At 46.5% G+C, this 20133-nt stretch overlaps 1 protein-coding gene across 1 annotated transcript; it reads right to left on the minus strand.

Annotated features, from left to right (window-relative positions):
* Positions 1-391: 391 nt before the first annotated feature.
* Positions 392-18511, minus strand: PSMB1 (proteasome 20S subunit beta 1). The gene is made up of 6 exons (XM_062187062.1): positions 18333-18511; positions 12203-12310; positions 8162-8243; positions 5701-5830; positions 1550-1656; positions 392-656 (listed from the first exon to the last, which is right to left on the minus strand). The coding sequence occupies exons 1-6, from the start codon at positions 18443-18445 to the stop codon at positions 471-473; spliced, it is 726 nt and encodes a 241-aa protein (XP_062043046.1). The 5' UTR covers positions 18446-18511; the 3' UTR covers positions 392-470.
* Positions 18512-20133: the final 1622 nt, after the last annotated feature.

Here is a 20133-nt window from a genome sequence, read left to right on the forward strand (position 1 = left end):
CTTTTACAATTTCCTTTTAATCTGGCTAAAGATTTTTCTGTGAAACAGCCACTCCACATTGTTTGCTTAATAGTCCCAGAAATGAAGATTTTTAAGATAGTCCATTTACATTCATTCAAGTCTTAATAAAACTCTGATAAACACCATCCCTTCTTGGTGATTTTATGTTCTTTTCAGGCAAGTTCTTTTTACAAAGTGCCTTCTTCACAAGATAAACTGGCCAAAAAGGTCAACTATAATTAAATTTCTTGCTAGTAAGTCTAAGAAAAAACTGACATGACTCATTTATACAAAAATGCATCTGAAAGAAAAATGTGAGAATGAAGAAAAGAAAGAGAAGAAATTCTACTTCTTAGATCTGTTTAGAGAAAACATGTTACAACACAATGAGTATACTTCACTCCTTTTAATAAAACTCATCCAAAGTCCCAGATACAGAACTAACCAGGGTTCCACTAACACCACCTCTATCAGTCCTTCCGCAGGGGGACAGTCTCCTCCCTGATGCCTTCCTTGGTTACAATGCAGATCCGGAGTGCGTCCCCTGTGTACACGTCCCTCTCGGCTGCAGAAATGAAGACATCTTTCACCAGTCGCATGGCTCTGTCCAAGGTCAGTGGGATGTGCTCAACGTTCTGCATGTTCTTAAAGCCAACCTGGAGGACAGGATAAGGATGAGGTGTCTGTGACATGAGTGCCTCCCTGTGCATGCATCCTGCACATTACAACACCCCTAGAAACCCTCCAGGCCCTGCTGCACCAAGTGCCCCAACCCACAAACACTGGCAAAGCTCCCCATCTGGAGGAGCACAATCCAGACAAATGGATGCATGAGAACGGAGCGCAGTAAAATCTGCTGCTACCAAGAAGAAACAACAGCAGGGCAGCCCGACAGAGCCACCAAGTCTGCCAAAAGGCAGCTATAGCAGAGGACATTTTAGTAAGTACTGAAGGGCAAGTGTGGGACAGAGATAGGAGGTGCACAGCACTTCAGGGAAGAGCAGTGTCTGGGTGTGTTGTGGTATGTCATGTGTGGTACGGTAGGTGTGGTGTGACTTGGTGTGATGTGTGGTGTAATGTGGTGTGGTATGGTGTGACACAGTGTGGTGTGGTATGTGACGTGTGGTGCAACTTGGTGTGACGTGTGGTATGACGTCTGAGGAGGTAGAGGGCAGCTGATGCAACCTATTTCAGGAGACCAGATCAACAAGGTAAGCTGTGAGGCAGAAAGGATGCTGGGAAACAAACCCAATAATACAGTTCTGAACTGAATCAGCAGTAAAGGGAAGAGGGACAAGTTAAAGAGATACTGTGGAGATAAAATACAAAATTAGGTGACAAGAGGGGATAAAGGCCTTTTTGCAACCTTCAGGTAAAGATGGCAAGAGCAGAACTGAATACAGGAAAAAGTCAGCCGTGGGGATAGGTGAAACCTCCGAGCTGGCAGAATAGAGATGAGGTTTGGGTGAGCCAATCAACAAACACACCCAGCAGTACTCCACAAAAAAGCCTACAGGAGCATTGGGAGGAGTCGGCAGGTGCTCCTTACCTGGTTGTCCAGCAGGGGCTGCAGCATGGCACTGGCAGAGCCTCCAGCCTTGAAGGAGTCTCGCTGGTAGGATCCCACTGGGTCAAAGCTGTACACGGCTCCCTTCCCTTAGGGGACAGAAATCTCCTTAAGGACAACATTCTGACCCCAACCTAAAGCACAGAAAAAATAAATCTGGCCAAAATACCATTCAAAACTCCCAACTTAGCTAAATTTGAGCCAACAGTCAGTACACACACACACACACACACTGTTGTACTGGTGGCATTCAGTGGACAGTTTGCCTCCTTGTGGTCACCCTTCACTTCTACAAACATTCAGAATGTGGTCATAGCTAAGAAGCCCACACCCTCACACTCATACTGTAACCAATCTGTCTACCACAAACCCCACGCTCTCCTCTCCCTAATGTCATGTCTAACTATCCTGCAGCCCCTGGCATGCAGCTGGTTTCACAAAGGCACCAGCCAGCAGGTCCCACTTTAATTTCTGACCAACATCCTCATGAAATTCTTAAACATGTGAGCAACTACATGCAAATAGTATTGTGCATGTTTTAAGTCAGCACACACTTCAGCATCAGCACTATCAAACCAGTACTTAATAGAGGAGGAGGGCTGCGGATTGTGGCGCAGGTTAAGCTACAGCTTGGAATGCTTGCATCCCGTTATCAGAGTGTTAGTCCAAGGCCTGCCTGATCTGCTTCTGATCCAGCTCCTGCTGGTTTGCCAGTGAGGTAGCAGACAATGGATCAAGTACTTGAGTCCCTATCGTCCATATAGGAGACCCAAATGGAGTTCCTGGCTTTTGTGGGTGGTAAGGGCCAAGGCACTGCGTCATCACCCACCATGCTCCCAGCAGGAAGTCAGGACTTAACTCGGACTCCAATATGGGATGTCTATGTTTCAAGAGGCGGCTTAACCCACTGCCTCACAACGCTGGCCCCTGAATTCACTCATTCCTAATAGTACAGAGACCTGTTAATGGGTGGGGAAATAGGCCTTTCAGACTCTGTTGATGTGAGAATAAACTATGCTTTTATTGAAGAGCAATATGGCAACAGGCTCTATGAGATGCAGAAGTATGTACCCAGTAATGATAGCACCTGTACAACAGGACTGATCCTATAAAAATCTTTATGTAAATAAAACAATATGGACAAAGACACTTCTATATTACTTAAAAGAGCAAAAAATTAGAAGCAACTTGGGACCAGCACTGTGGTGTAGCAGGTTAAGCTTCCACCTGTGGTGCCAGCACCCCATATGGGAGCTGGTACGTGACTTAGCTCCTCTTTGATCCAGCTCTCTGTTGATGACCTGGGAAAATAGCAGAAAGTGGCCCAAGAGCTTGGGCACCTGTACCACATGGGAGACATGGAAGAAGCTCCTGGCTTCAGATCGGCCCAGCTCCAGCTGTTGTAGCCATTTGAGGAATGAACTAGTAGATGGAATCTCTCTCCCTGTCTCTGTCTGCAACTGCCTCCCAAATAAATCAATTAAAAAAAAAAAAATAAAAAGCAAGCTAAAATTCATTAGAAAAAGGGTACACCCATCCAAACAAAAGCTGAACAATGAGAAAACTAGTCCTGGGGCCAGACTGTCCCACACCATGCTGTGACTGTGTGGCTTGGCCAACCAGCACATTTGAGTGTCAAACAGGTCCAGCACATACCCACCTCAAGGGATAAAACTCAGGGTATCTTCTAGAAGGCCAAGCAGAGTTTTATAGGTTAGATGTGTATGTCACTTCTACTGGTAGCCCAGGAAGAGGAACACTTATGTACACACGCCAGTACTGGTGGACACAGCCACAGGACAACATCAAATGAAGAGTTCTGGAATGTGCACAGTGTAAGGAAACCACAGACAGATGTCTGTGTAAGCACATATAGAAAGTCTGGAAGGATAAGTCACAAACTGTAGCTGGTTATCTTTTGAGTGTGGAACTGGAGATAAGAAGAGGATGACTTCATAGGCTTCTGTACTGTTTGGGTTTATTACAAACGCCACATGTCACTTCATAACATCCAATAGTAAATATGTTTTATCAAAAGTGTGATGTTAGGGTTATGAGAGGATGCAATGAAGAAAACACAGAAGAACTAAACATCATCATTTACCAACACAGACACCAACAGGTACAAAATAAGACCATTATCTATCAGAACAAAACACCAGAAGCTATCTCAAAAGCATACAGGGGGCCAGAGCTGTGGCGTAGAGGGTCGCAACCTGAAGTGCTCGCATTCCATATGGGCGCCAGTTCAAGTCCTGGCTGCTCCACTTCTGATGCAGCTCTCTGCTATGGCCTGAGAAACAGTAGAAGATGGCCCAAGTCCTGGGACCCCTGCACCCACATGGGAGACCCAGAAGAAGCTGGCTCCTAGCTTCAGATCAGCCCAGCTCTGGCCGCTCCAGCCATCTGGGGATTGAACCAGTGGATGGAAGATCTCTCTCTCTCTCTGCCGTTCTATAACTCTGCCTTCAAATAAATAAATCTTAAAAAAAAAAAAAAAAAAAAAAAAAAAAAGCATACAGAAAATACACGTAATACTTTGGTAAACAGAAGTAAATACCAAAAAATACAGGTAAAAGGCTAAAAACTATCTTTGAGCCATGAAAAAAGGCAGAGGACTATTTAATCATACATGCAAATAAAAATTAACTTGAAGAACAAATTAGAGCAAACCAGAGAAAGAAGATTGTAAAGATGGTTCTAAAGATACCCAAGAATACCACCAAAACCAGGAGCAGCATCGCATGGAAATTAAACAGCAGAGCTCTGAAGTCCAACAGACTTGACCCCAAACCACAGGGTCAAGAGGCAAATGAGTGCCCAGCCAAGAATCACCCAGATTAAGGGCAATTAATTTCTATTCAGCATGCCTATACATATTCTCTTCAGTTTCAAACAGGATTGAAAGCCTAAACCATGGCCATATCGGAAAGAAATGTAGCAGTTAAGAGTCAGCGACATCCCCCCCCCCCCCCCCGCAAAAAAAAAGGCTCCATGGAACAGAAAGGGTAAAAAATTCGAGGGGAGGGGATCTGCCAGAGGGCCGACCCTTTCCTACCTCAGAACTTTCCCTCAGGGTGATGGTCCCGCCAGGACCCTGCTTTCTGTGTCTTGAGAGGGAGTGCTCTGACCGCTCTGTGACCCGGCCAGCTGCATGTTTTCCCCTGGAGGTTTGATGGTTCCCAGGCATTGATAAAGCTGTTGAGACTGTTGCTTGAGAACAAGGGGAGAGCAACCCACTGCTAAGCGTGTGGAAATTAGCTCCGGCTCTGAATGAAATTCTTCACAGCCTCAAATAAACTCCATCACCTGATTCCCTCCCTGCACACACCTAACTACAACACCTCTCCACCATTGTGGCCATCTGGGGGGGTGAACCAGCAGATAGAAGATCTCTCTCTCTCTCTCTTTCTCTCTCTGCAACTCCGAATTTCAAAATAAGTAAATAAGTCTTAAAAAGAATGAAAATCAAAGATAGGATTCAAAAATGTTTTCAAAATGCTGGAGGAACTGCATTATTAATTACCTTTAAAAGACTTCTAAAACATACTTCTTTTTCTAAGATAAAAATAAGTATTATTAACTCATGAGTAGCCCAAGAAAACAGTAAAATAACTGAGTATTCAACATTTGTTACCACAACATTATGTACCAACTGTCGTGTGCCTCTGCATGTCATTGGTTTCCTTCTTAATTTCAGTTTCTTCATCACTTCCATTACCCCCTATCAGAGAAGCCCAGTTCAAGTCCTGGCTCTTCTGCTTCCAATCCAGCATCCTGCTAATGCACCCAGGGAAAGCTAGGGAAGATGACCAAATATCTGGGCCCCTGCCACCCATATGGGAGCCCCGGATGAAGTTCATGGCTCTTGCCTTTGGCCTGGCTCAGCCCTGCCAGTTGTGGCCATTTGGAGAGGATAATCTATCAGCTGATGGAAATTTTCTGTCTTTTCCTTGCTCTCTCTCTTGATCTGCCTTTCAAAGAATTAAATCTTCAAACAGAACAAAACAAAACAGAAAACAAAGCTACTGGGCTAGATGGTAGTGTCTATGATTCTTTTTGACTGTGGAAGGAAAATATACACATCTATGAAATGACATCTCCCTCCAGTTTCCAAAAAGAAGGACTTGTACCTTCTTCATCAAGTCCACCGATGATGTTGTAAACATAGTATGGAAAGAAGCGCCTGGAGTACAGGATTGTAGACAGCATTGCAGCAATTGCTCCTGTAGTCATGGCCTTATTATTGGAATGCTTATACATCTGCGATTGAAGAGTATAAAGGATAAACTCATTTAACTCAATGTACACCTGTTTCTTTCATGATCCAACAACACAATTTTAGTAATTTATTATATACTCTTTTTGGGCTGAAATAAAATTTTAAGGGAGGAATAAGTTTGCCCTCACCTGATTCCCTGGCTTAAAGATCCTTTTTCCCATGCCACCCTTATTTTAGGCACTGCTAATTCAAGAACAAAAGCACACATATAGAACACACAAGGTGATCTGGGGAGGATGTTTCAAATTTTTCTCTCCTTTACTGTGCATCCAGACTAGGGGTCAGGAACTACAAGTACAGCCCAGGGTCCAAATCCCACTTGCTGCCTGATTCTACAGACAAAATTTTACTGGAACGCAGCCATATCTCGTCATTATGTATTACCTAGGACTGAAACCAAATAGCCCATAAAGTTGAAAATATTCACCACTTGTCCTTTACAAATGTCTGCTGACCCCTGACAAGACCCAGATTTAAGTCCCTTTCTACAAAGCAGGTAGGGAGAGCACTCAACATCTGAAGGCAGAATCCTTACTCAGCATGATTCTAGCTCCCAAAAGCACCTACACTGGAGAACACAATGGATCTAGCAGGATCTGAGGATGACAATATAGCCATTTCATAATTCTAGATTTCCCAAATCCCTGGGAATCTCAAATTATCCAAATGATGGATAAGTTTAAAAAAAATGTAAAATGGATTTAAATTCACCATTTTTTGTCAAGTACATAGCAAGCATCTCTAAAGATAAGTAGTACTATAAAATCAATGATAGTCAAAATACTGAAAAATAATATACATGCAATGGATAAATTGATTTACAAAGGAATTTCCTTCCAAGATAAAAAGTTCTATAAAAATATTCCATTTCACTTCATCTCAAAACTAAGCATCAATTATTTATTTACTGTTCACCAGTTACATAATGATGTATCAAAGAAAAATTTCAGAAAGGGCTATGCATAAAGTTTACTAACAATCTCGTGTTTATTTTTATTTTCATTATATACATGTCAATAAATATTAAGTCACTGAAGCTTCTAATGTAAGGAAAAGCTCCCAAAAAACGTTAATGATTGAGAAATGCTGAGTGAAACAATTTCCACCCACCCTAAAAGCATCAATGCAGTAAATGCACCATAGACTCTACTCACTGAGTACTGATACCCTCGAGTGTGATTCACAAATAAGCAGACAGAATGTGACCATCTCTGCTAAGGTCTTCCTGTCAGCAACTGAAGCTGAGGTTAACGCTTGTGTCTCTCATCCAAGCTCCTGGCTTATTCCTTCCTACTGCAGCTCATATGTCCTTCCAATTAGGAGCACAACACAGTAAAGAGGGAACTGTGGCAGATAACAGTGTTAAGAACTTGTCTGGGCTACCTCTTGCCACAAAGACTGATTTTTAGAATTTTATTTATTTGATGCAGAAACACAGATTTATATAAAGAGCTCCCATTAGTTGACTCACTCCCCAAATGCTTATACTTTGCTGGAAGGCTTAAATGGGGAGCTGGGAACTCAATCTGGGTCTCCCACGTGGGTGGCAGGAACCCATCTACTTGAACTACTGCACTGTCTCCCAAGGTCTGTCTACATTACTAAGAAGCTGGAATCAGTAGCTTGAGAAGGGGATCAAACCCACGTGCTCTGATATAGGATATGAGTGCCTCAACTAGCTTCTTAAGTGCTAGGTTAACCCGTTTTGTTTTTAAGGGAAGAAGAGTATCTTCAGAATAACCCTTCCAGGCTACCTCTAAACGGTAGAGAACTGAAGTAGGCATTTGGGGTAGCCACTTACGATGCTGGTATCCCAGACAGGAGTGCCGAGTGCCTGGATTTGAGCCCGAGCTCTGTTCCGATTCTAGCTTCTTATTAAAGCATACCCTGGGAGGCAGCAGTGATGGCTCAGTCAGTCAGGTCCCTGCCATCCATGTGGGAGTCACAGTGGAGTTCCTCACTCCTGGTCTATCCCTGGCTATTTCAGGCACTTGGGTGAACCAGTGGATAGGGGATCCCACTCTGCCTCTTTCAAATCAATAAACAATTTTAAAATAAATAAAAAACAAAAGGCTAGACAGTCCTTTACATGGTACAGACATTTTAACAAATATGTGTAGTTTCACATTATACTACTTTAATAATCCTGCAGTAAGAGTATCATTTCATTTCTGGAGCACATCATAGTTTCACTACTTAGTACCTCTTTAGCTATTCTGAGCAACAGTCATGCCATAGGCTTAAAGGTAATTACTTTAAATTGTAAATTGCTACTAATTTTCAACAGCACAGCCATGTACAAAAGCATCTACCTTTAGTCTTGCTTCAATAATCTTTGTCAAGGTCAGACAGTCTCCATGGAAACCACTGCATCCGATGACTGTTCTATCTGTTCTGTACAAAACAGAGTTCAGGAAAGTCAGCTGGTTACAGGAGGAAGTAAAACACATCTGTCTCGGGTTAAATTTCCAATTTCTACTTTCATTATTCCCTAAATAGTAAAAAAAATAACTTTGGGATGGGGAAGTCTGTATCACTATTTCACTCCTTACATCCAATAAATTACATGTAGATCAAAGACTATAAATGAATGAACTAAAAAGAATCATAGTTTTCAGTCTTGCATTGGGACACAATCCAAAGGCCACACATGAAAGTTTCATAAATTTGACTACATAAAAAAGTTAAAACTTCTACAGAGAAAAATAAGATAAACAGTTTAAAATTTTATGGACAAATCATGGTAAAAAGACTCGTTACCACACACAAGACACAAAATTCAAATGACAGAAATTCACTGATAGTACTGGCTAGTAATGTTACTGAAAACTGGGACTCTGATACACAGAAACAGAGTAAGCTGATATAATTTTTCAAATGGGGAATTTGGCTGTATCTGGTAAAACTTAAATGCCTATCACTTTCACTCAGTAACTGTGCCAGAAACCCACCCCATAAAAATTCTCACACAAGTGTGCAAAGATATGCTTATCACTGAGCAAAAACTGTAACAGCATCCCTCCCAAACACACAAATAAAAAAACTAAATGCTCACCAGCAGCAAACAGATTAAATGTTGGTTTATCCATATAAATTCGATCCTGCATCTCAAAAAAAAATTAGTTCCTAAGTCTTTTTTTTTTTGGACAGGTAGAGTTATAGACAGTGAGAGAGAGAGAAAAGTCTTCTCTCCATTGGTTCACTCCCCAAATGGCCGCTACGGCCGGCGCTGTGCCGATTCAAAGCCAGGAGCTTCTTCCTGGTCTCCCAAGCGGGTGCAGGGACCCAAGCACTTGGGCCATCCTCCACTGCCCTCCTGGGGGCACAGCAGAGAGCTGGACTGGAAGAGGAGCAACTAGGACTAGAACCCGGCGTTCATATGGGATGCTGGCGCCACAGGTGGAGGATTAACCAAGTAAGTCACGGCACCGGTCCCAGTTCTTAAGTCTTGATAAAAATCTATGAGGAGGTGCTGGTGCTGTGGCGTAGCAGGTAAAGCCGCTGCCTGCAGTGCCGGCATCCCATATGGGCACCAGTTAGAGTCCTGGCTGCTCTACTTCCAATCCAGCTCTCTGCTATGGCCTGGGAAAGCAAGAGAAGATGGCCCAAGTCCTTGGAACCCTGTACACGTGTGGAAGACCCGAAAGAAGCTCCTGGCTCCTGCCTTTGGATCCTGCTGTGGCCAAATGGGGAGTGAACCAGCGTATGGAAGACACCCCCCCCCCCCACCTCTCTAACTTTGCCTTTCAAATAAATCAATCTTAAAAAAACACTATGAGAAAATGTAAACCAGTCATGTCAAGGAAGACTTTACAGACCATGTGATAAACATTTCCTTTTGGAAATTTATATAAATGACCCATACAGACATACCAGCTATGCTTATCCACCAGGGGAACCACTGATCTCTCTGGGTTCATCACCAGCCTTTCCTGATCAGTATCTACAACCAACCTCATTGCACTAAGGTTTCCCTTCTCCCATGAAGTGCCACTACTGAGATAGGTTAACAATGCCACAGAGAAGGAAAAAAAATCTTAGGACTTCAAGATGTTCTCCCCAAATATCATGCCATATCAAAGGAATCAGAGTTCTTAAGTAAAGAATAAAGGGTGGGGCCGGTGCTGTGGCTCAGTGGGTTAATGTCCTGGCCTGAAGCGTCGGCATCCCCTATGGGCACTGGTTCTAGTCCTGGTCGCTCCTCTTCCAATCCAGCTCTCTGCTGTGGCCTGGAAAAGCAGAAGATGGCCCAAGTCCTTGGGCCCCTGTAGCCACGTGGGAGACCCAGAGGAAGCTCCTGGCTTTGGATAGGCGCAGCTCCAGCTGTTGCGGCCAACTGAGGAGTGAACCAGCAGATGGAAGACCTCTCTCTCTCTCTCTCTGCCTCTCCTCTCTGTGTAACTCTTTCAAATAAATAAATAAATCTTAATATATATATATATATATATATATATATATATATATATATATAAATAAAGGGTGAATGCAGGGGCTAGTGTAGCAGGTAAAGCCACTGCCTCTGATGTCTGCACCCCATATTGGTGCCTATTAGAGTCTTGGATGCTCCACTTCTGATCCAGCTCCCTGCTAATGGCCTGGAAAAAGCAGAAGAAGATGGTCCAAGTATTTGGGCCCTGCCACCCAAGTGGAAGACCTGGAGGAAGCTCTAGGCTCCAGACTTTGACAGGGCCCAGACCTGAGCACTGCGGCCATCTGGGAAGTGAACCAACAAATGGACAATCTCTCTCTGCCACTTTCTAACTTTCAAAATGAATAAAATAAATCTTAAAAAAAAAAAAAAAAGTGAATGCAGCCCACACAGTGAAGATCAAGCTTGGCTCTAGGTCAGCCAGAGAGCCTGATGAGGAATACACGGGTTTTTGCTAATATTGTACTGTTCTCTATTTCTAACCCTAAAAATGAGTTTCCCTTCACAGCACACATATTAAGAGAGCATTACGAAGCAGAGTAAAGATCTGCAGAAGGATGGAGTACCGTTACATTTTAAAATTACTTTTTTTTTTTTTTTAACAGGCAGAGTGGACAGGGAGAGAGAGAGACAGAGAGAAAGGTCTTCCTTTTTTCCATTGGTTCACCCCTCAATGGCCACTGCGGCTGGCGCACTGCACTGATCTGAAGCCAGGAGTCAGGTGCTTCTCCTGGTCTCCCATGCGGGTGCAGGGCCCAAGCACTTGGGCCATCCTCCACTGCCTTCCCGGGCCACAGCAGAGAGCTAGACAGGAAGAGGAGTGACCAGGACTAGAATCCAGTGTGCTGGCGCTGCAGGCGGAGGATTAGCCTATTGAGCCACGGCGCTGGCCTAAAATTACTTTCAAGTATCAAAGTTATACTTGAGTAGAGGAAAAAAGGTAGCAAGGGTGCACACAATCCAGCTGGGTAGAAGGAAAAGTTATCCAGAGTCTTTTCTTCTTTATCTACACTACAAAACCACAAGGCCCTGTCCAAAAACCCAAAACTCCTGAGTTGTTCCTATTAGCACTCAGGTTTCTTAGGCTTCTGTGACTAACCTAGAGCAACCATTTACAGCATTTCCTAAACTGTATAATACAATCCACGACTAATCTGCAAGGTTCATCTAGGTGACTTACACACATTTGCCCTCTCAGTATATATAATGCTCCATTTTCATGTCTTGGGGGGAAAAAAAGCTAGTTTATTAAAATCATGAGCCATGAATATAGTTGCTTAGGATATGTTTAAATTGCATGGTTCTGATAAAAAAAAAAAGTGGAAAAATCTGAAAAATTCTTAATGGATGTGATATGGTTTGAATCACGTTGGGATTTAACTGCCATTGGGATACTACAGGGAAATGGGACCTAGAACAAGCGTTGAGACCACCAGGGCTCCACCCTCATGGAAACTGCAGGAATGGGCACCCTTCTTCTGCCTCGTGAGGCCCCTGGGCTTGTTATGAAGTGACATGAAAGCCTTCACCAGATGATTTGATTTTGGACTTCTCACTCCCAGAACTATGAACCAATAAATGTCTGTCCAATATTGATTACTATCTATGGTATTCTGTTACATCAGCACAAAGCAGACTACGACAAACAGGGATCACCGGTAAAATCTAAGTGAGCCAACATGTGGGTGTTCATCTGGAATTCTTGTACCTTTGTTGTACACTTGTATTTGAAACTGTTCAGGATACAATGCTGAGGAAACACTGAGGTCACCCAAAGCACTGTTAATACTCATATATAACAAATACCTTCAGGACTGCACAATGAATTACACAAGATAAGCTCTCAACAGACAACTTATAAATTAGTACAATTTCTCATAGTACAAAGGCATTGGGAAATATGTTCTAACACATATATACTTACAATTTATAACATTTAGGGCTGTCCCGCGTGTGAATTGAAAATCCTTCACTCAATCGAGTGTCAGAAGCAACAATGGAAAAATCTTCTCCAGCAATTGCCAATACAGTACTGAGGGAGGAGGAAAAAAGTAGTTATTTCTTTAGGACAATACACAGTGTGATATAGCATATTTTGGGGTAAAATCCCACTAGATAGGAACAAGAATAGGATTCAAATGAAGGAAAGCAGATTAGTAGCACAGAAAGGAAACCCGGGTACAAATCACCTGGGAAAACAACTCACCCTAAATGGGAGCCAAGACTCTCTGGCAGAAAGTAATGTAAAAGCCATTGAAAACTTAATATAGGTGCCAGAATTATTATGGTGCAGGTTAACCCACTGATTACAAAACCAGCACCCGCTGTTAGGAGTGCTGGTTCAAGTCCTAGCTGCTCTGCTTCCAATCCAGCATCTGGGAACGCAGCCAATGGCACAAGCACTTGGGTCCTTGCCACCCATGCAGGAGACCAGCATGGAGTTTCCGGCCCCCTGGCTTCAGCCTGGCCCAGCAGTAGCCATTGCAGCCATTTGGGGAATGAAGCAGTAGATAGAAGAGCTCTGTCACTCTGCCTTTCAAATAAGCTAATCATTAAAAGAAAACTGAACACCTGCTTTGTGTAAGGCACAAATCTTACAAGACCACCAATGCCCCACCTGCACCTGAGGCCCAGGCCTGGATGGTGGCAGCACAGAAGAAGGGATCCACGTGTTTTCATTTCCTTATATATAGTCCTTGTCACACAGACTTCAAAAAATACATGCGGGGTAGAATTCAAAGATGTTCATTTTGGTGCAAAAATAGTTTGAAATTCATCCCCGCATGCAGGTCATCAAACAGTCCACAGAAAATGTTTATGAAACTATTATGTGTGGATTTAAAGTTCTCGTACCAAATAACTTCTTTTAATTTCACTTTCCTTGAACTTTTTGAAGTCTCCTCCTATAATATCTGGTAACAGTAGACAATTCTCTTGACAAATGCAAACTTTTTCCTTCTGGGCCATGTAATTTATGAGAGCTTCCTGAAGAGGCTTATACAAACCCCAAAAGCAGACTGCCCGGTTCTATTACGGCTCTCCCACTCGACAGACAGGAGGCTGTCGGACACTTCTCAGGGCCTCAGTTTCCTCACATAAAACATTATGTGAGTTATTATGTTAGTGACCCTAACAGTAGCCACCTCATTAGTGTGTTACAAGGACTAAATGAGTTAGTAATTGCAAAGCTCTTAACGATGGTGCCTGGTATATATCTGGCTCTCTGGTGTAGCTCTGGGCACAGGTGTGGTAACCTGTGATGCTGTGATGCTGCCTGTGATGCCAGCATAGTGGGTGCCGGTTGGAGTCCCAGCCCCTGTAATTCTGATCCAGGTAACTGCTAATGCAACATGAGAAAGCAGCCAAGAATGGCCCAAGTACTTTGGCCCCTGCCACCCACATAGGAGTCTCAGATGGACTTCTACACTCCTGGCTTAGGCTTCACCTACCCCAGCCACTGTGGTCACTTTGAATGTGATGCAGCAGATGGAAGACCTCTTTCTCTTCCTCTCAAATAAATAAATAAAGGAAAAAAAAAAGTAATTAAGTTAGCTGTGATCACTGTGGCGCATGCAGGGGGCAACAGAATGTGAGGGCTACACACCAGGACTCTGGAACTACCTGAGGCAGAGAGCTACACTTTCTAGGTGTGGTACTGAGAACGGTGTTACTGAGTGACTGCGAGAATTAAATGTTATAATTCACATAAGGCCCCCAGCACAGAACCTCACAAAACATAAGCACTCAGAAAAAAACTCATCCACATATTCACCACAGTATTTGCACTAAAGCTCTGAAGCACAAAACGATGATACTCTAGAAAGCAACGAGGAAACAGGCAATAAATCAATTAGTAAATTCAAACAGCCTATTCAAGTGGTAGTCCCTTTATTATGTAAGCAAGAGGAAGAATATAAGGCTCATGTGACGAGAAGGCACCCTACAGTAAATCCCAAATGCCAAGGCAAAGATATGGGATTTTAGCATGGAACCAAGAGAATCATCTGAACGAGTAAGAAAGTTCCACCTGCAGATGGAAGACTACTCACACAGTAATATAATAAGTGTAATGGGGTAGAAAGACTATTCCAATGAGAGGACTACAAAAAGAAGGTAGCAAGGTGAGGAGGAAGAAATGGGCAAATCCAAAACAAACCACACAGACATAGAACAGGCAAATTTTTGTCAACAACTAAATACAAATCAATCATGACAGAATCATGGCGTAGTTAAAAGGAGATACTGCCGGCAGGAATATTACCTTGCTTTTTCTTTTTTTACTGTCTTAAGTTATGGTAAGAACACGAAATCCAGGTAGCAATATTTTCAGAAGATGCAAGAGTTGAGGGACTTAGGACAAGCATGATTGGAGAAACAGATTTGGGAATGACCTTTGCAGGGCTGAGACATGCGACAAACATTGAGGCTAACAGCATGGAGTTAAACCAATTTTAAAAATTAGAGTGGGGGGGGGGGGCCAGTGCCGTGGCTCACTTGGTTAATCCTCAGCCTGCGTCGCAGCATCCCATATGGGTGCCGGTTCTAGTCCTGGCTGCTCCTCTTCCAGTCCAGCTCTTGCTCTGGCCCGGAAGGGCAGTGGACGATGGCCCAAGTGCTTGGGCCCCTGCACCCGCTTGGGAGACCAGGAGGAAGCACCTGGCTCCTGGCTTTGGATCGGCTCAGCGCCAGGCGCCGGCCATAGCAGCCATTTGGGGAGTGAACCAACGGAAGGATGACCTTTATCTGTCTGTCTCTCACTGTCTGTAACTCTGTCAAATAAAATCTTTAAAAAATTTTTTTTTAAAAATTAGAGTGGGAAAAGGTAGAAAACTAAGATCATCTTGCAGAACTAAGAGGTGCCCAAGACCCAGCTGTAACAAACACTTAAAAAATAAAAGGGAAGCCGGCGCCGCGGCTCACTAGGCTAATCCTCCGCCTGCGGCGCCGGCACACCAGGTTCTAGTCCCAGTCGGGGCACCGATCCTGTCCCGGTTGCCCCTCTTCCAGGCCAGCTCTCTGCTGTGGCCAGGGAGTGCAGTGGAGGATGGCCCAAGTGCTTGGGCCCTGCACCCCTTGGGAGACCAGGATAAGCACCTGGCTCCTGCCATCGGATCAGCGCGGTGCGCCGGCCGCAGCGCGCCTACCGCGGCGGCCATTGGAGGGTGAACCAACGGCAAAAAGGAAGACCTCTCTCTCTCTCTCTCTACTATCCACTCTGCCTGTCAAAAATAAAAAAATAAAAAATAAAATAAAATAAATAAATAAAAGGGAAAAGGTTAAGTTGATTTAATAATCAGAAAGCTGTAAGTAACTTTTAGGGTAGATATGGCTTTAGCGGGATTACGAGTGGTTGAGAAATGAGTTCTGAAAACTGAACACTCTGACAGTTCTTTAAGTCTTATGAAATGGGTCTAGAGGTGCTGTGGCTTCGTCATGGTCCTGCAGCGCCTATTGATTCCCCACTGTTCCCTGCTAATATGCCTAGGAAAGCAATGGAAAACGGCCCAAGTGCTTGGGCCCCTGGACCTACACGGGAGACTCTGAGGAAGTTCCAAGTTTCCGTCTGTCCCAGTTCCGGCTGCAATGGTCATTTGTGCAGTGAGCCAGCAAATCTGCCTTTCAAATAAAATAATATTTTTTTTTTTGACAGGCAGAGTGGACAGTAGAGGGAGACAGAGAGAAAGGTCTTCCTTTTTGCCGTTGGTTCACCCTCCAATGGCTGTCACCGTAGGCGCGCACCGCGCTGATCCGATGGCAGGAGCCAGGTGCTTATCCTGGTCTCCCATGGGGTGCAGGGCCCAAGCACTTGGGCCATCCTCCACTGCACTCCCTGGCCACAGCAGAGAGCTGGCCTGGAAGAGTGGCAACCGGGACAGGATCAGTGCCCTGACAGGGACTAGAACCCGGTGTGCCGGCGCCGCAAGGCGGAGGATTAGCCTGTTAAGCCACGGCGCCGGCCCTAAAATAATATTTTTTTAAAAAAAGCTTATTTAATTATTTGAAAGGAGGAGTTAGAGAGGCAGAAGCAGAGAGACAGAGAGAGAGGTCTTCTATCTGCTGGTTCCCTCCCCAAATGGTTGCAATGACCAGAGCTGCACCGATTCAAAGTCAGGAGCTTCTTTGGGTTTCCAATGCGGGTGCAGGGGCTTTCCGCTGTTTTCCCAGGCCACAGCAGAGAGCTGGATCAGAAGTGGACCGGGGTCCGGGGTCCGGCGCCCTGGCGCAGTGGGTTAATCCTCCGCCTGCAGCACTCGCATCCCATATTGGCGCCAGTTCTAGTCCCAGCTGCTCCTCTTCCAATCCAGCTCTCTGCTGTGGCCTGGGAAAGCAGCAGAAGATGGCCCAAGTCCTTGGGCCTCTGCACCCACATGGGAGATTGGGAAGAAGCACCTAGCTCCTAGCTTCAGATTGGCACAGCTCCAGCTGTTGCGGCCATCTGGGGAGTGAACCAATGGAAGGAAGACCTTTCTCTGTCTCTCCCTCTTACTGTCTGTTAATTATACCTCTCAAATAAATAAAATCATAATAATATATATAAAAAAAAAAGGTAGTGGACTAGCCAGGACTCGAACCACACCCATATGGGATGCCAGCACTGCAGGCATTTATCCGCTTTATCCGCTATGCCTTAGCGCCGGCCCCAAATAAATATTAAAAACAAACAAAAGGCCGGCGCCGCGGCTCACTAGGCTAATCCTCCGCATTGCAGCGCCAGCACACCGGGTTCTAGTCCCAGTCGGGGCACCAATCCTGTCCCGGTTGCCCCTCTTCCAGTCCAGCTCTCTGCTGTGGCCAGGGAGTGCAGTGGAGGATGGCCCAAGTGCTTGGGCCCTGCACCCCATGGGAGACCAGGATAAGCACCTGGCTCCTGCCATCGGATCAGCGCGGTGCGCCGGTCGCAGCGCGCCTACCGTGGCAGCCATTGGAGGGTGAACCAACGGCAAAAAGGAAGACCTTTCTCTCTGTCTCTCTCTCACTGTCCACTCTGCCTGTCAAAAATAAAAAAAATAATAATAATAAAAAATAAAATAAAAACAAACAAAAAAGAGGGTCTAACGACCCACCTGACACTGTAACTTCTGCATCACAGGAAGTGCTGACGGGTGCAGTGGATAAACTCCCTGTCCTCGCTCAACTTCACACTAGCTCCGCGACCAAGACGGCTAACTTTAAGAGTTCCATCCGGCATTCACTTACGGAGGGTAATTGCCTGCAATTTACCAAGTGTCTCTCTCGATTCTCCCTCCGAAACTATGAAATACACAAGGAAATTTACGACGCTGAGAATTCTCCTCCCCAAAGCCCACCCTGCCCTGTACTGGCACAAGCAAGCCTAAGGCAGTCCTCACTCCAGCACACTCCAATAACTTCAATAACATTTCAATTCCTAAGGCCTCGATTAACGCTTTCTGGTTTTCTTCAAGAACCACCTGTTTGAGGGAACTGGGTGTGCACGTTTTAAAGTACAAAGCTCACGGGTCAAGTACAGCCACTGCTTCAGTTTACAACACTGGCAGGTGTACTAAGTCGACCTCTTTTCACAATTCTTTAATGCACCAGCAAGAAAAAAAATTAAGCTACAGCTAGCAATTCCTAACAAAATGAACATGATACGCAGAAAAGGTATTTAAAGGCCCTTTTCTGCATATTGAGCACTAGAAAGCAAAGGAACGCACAATGAAACCGGCCAACCGCCCTGCTATTTGCAGCAACGGAGAAGACCGGGCCGCTTGCTTCCGTTGCAGATACACACGACTGGGCAACCAAGAGCACGGACGCTAACCCTCCTCCCGCGCCTGCCGGCCCGACACACTGGTCAGTGCCCCCGAAAACGCAAAGTCCCTTCTCAATGGCTCTCCTCAGAGCGGAGGGAGACTGCCGTCCACTCGCCAAGCTGCGCCGAGACGCGAGTACCCACGGTTGTCTCCACACCGCGCGATCCCGACAGACGACCGAAGGCGCCCGGCCTCGCCTTCCCCGCCGCGACCCCAGACAAGAAGCCCGAGCACAGATAAGGCCGAGGCGTGACCGCGGCGGCTCGCCGGGGCTCTTACCCTCCGTTAAAGGCGTAAGGCGAAAAGCGCCGCTGCACCGGGCCCGCGACACTGTGTACGTCCATCCCCAGGTCTCGGCCGGGACCCGAGTACATGGCTGGAGAGCTCAACATCTCCGCGAGGCCGCAGCTCCTCCGGGCTCCTGCTGTCTCACGACAAGATGGCGGTCCAGACCGGAAATGACGCCATTTCCGGCCTCCCCACAGCGCCCGGGCCACTCTAGCTTACACTCGTCGTTGGTCCTGGAGGTCGGTTCGCCTGACGCGTGTGCTGACGGAGTGTGAAGACGGGTGTATGTCTTCCTAAGGAAACGTTCGAATTCTCTCCCAAGTCTGACAATACCAAAACACTGGGCAGGCTGTGGAGCCACGACCACTGGAATGCCCTTTGGGAGCGACTTGAAAATGGAGGAGCCGCGTCCCGGGGGGAAGGAGCAGCTCACTTGGGATCTGCGGGCAGGTTTCACGGCGGCATCTCCCGCGCCAGGGACACGCACAGGGACGTCCCCATAGCCTGGCTCTCAGCGGCCCCACACTGGAAGCAATGAATGTCACCACGGCCTGAGGAGCGGAGGACCGAGCGGGGGCACAGGGAGCCAACTGGCCGCAGTAGCAGGCGCGGGGCGGACCCTCCACGAGGGCACGGAGCAGGAGGCAGACCTCCCGCCGAGGGGTGGAAGGGTGTCCTGCCGGCACCATGTGTTAATTTGGGCAAGTCTTCATGCACTTTCATAAAAGTTATTTGTTCCATCAATTTGCGAGCAAGCAAGCGATTGGCTAACAAGATGGAGTACCTCCAGTCACATCCAATTCTGGAACCAGAAGACTTTTCAAAGTGCTTGTTTAAAAATCTCTGTAAGGTGTCCGGCACGTAACAGATCTTCCCAGGCAGACGAACCAATTCATTCACAGGCTTTTATTGGGGTTCCACGGCCCCAACGGAGCAACACAGCGGGGCCGGGAAGTCGCGCGTCAGAGGTTGGGAGGGCTCCTTTTAGAGTCAGGGTGGGGGTTAAAGGTAGAGGCGGGTCTGGTCCTCACTGGTTGACCTTGAGGCACCGGCAGGGACCCTGACAGGGGCTTTCTTCCCTGGAAGTAGGCCTCTCCATTCCCGGGAGTGTAGGCCTCTCCATTCCCGGGAGTGTAGGCCTCTCCGTTCCCCGGAAGTGTAGGCCTCTCCGTTCCCGGGAGTGTGGGCCTCTCCGTTCCCGGGAGTGTAGGCCTCTCCATTCCCGGGAGTGTAGGCCTCTCCATTCCCGGGAGTGTAGGCCCCTCCATTCCCCGGAAGTGTAGGCCTCTCCGTTCCCCGGAAGTGTAGGCCTCTCCGTTCCCGGGAGTGTAGGCCTCTCCGTCCCCGGGAGTGTAGGCCTCTCCGTTCCCGGGAGTGTAGGCCTCTCCGTCCCCGGGAGTGTGGGCCTCTCCATTCCCGGGAGTGTGGGCCTCTCCATTCCCGGGAGTGTGGGCCTCTCCATTCCCCGGGAGTGTGGGCCTCTCCATTACCCGGGAGTGTAGGCCTCTCCGTTCCCCGGAAGTGTAGGCCTCTCCGTTCCCGGGAGTGTAGGCCTCCCCTCCTTGCGGGTCCCACAGCTACCACTCTCCCGCGCTTTACTGCCAAGGAGAACGAGGCCAGAGCCGGCCTGTCTTCGACGAAGTCCAGTGCTGCACTCGCTCTGGTCTCCGTAGGTCACCGTGCTGCCAGGCGCTGTCCGGACTCCGGAAATGTGTGCGACCTCCCTGCGGCACAGCCTGCCCCGCGGTCGTGTCTGAGTGGCCGCAGAGGGGAGCGGCAGCCACGACGTGTG

Source organism: Lepus europaeus, chromosome 3, assembly GCF_033115175.1.
Source record: "Lepus europaeus isolate LE1 chromosome 3, mLepTim1.pri, whole genome shotgun sequence".
In the NCBI taxonomy this organism is placed as follows: Eukaryota; Metazoa; Chordata; class Mammalia; order Lagomorpha; family Leporidae; genus Lepus; species Lepus europaeus.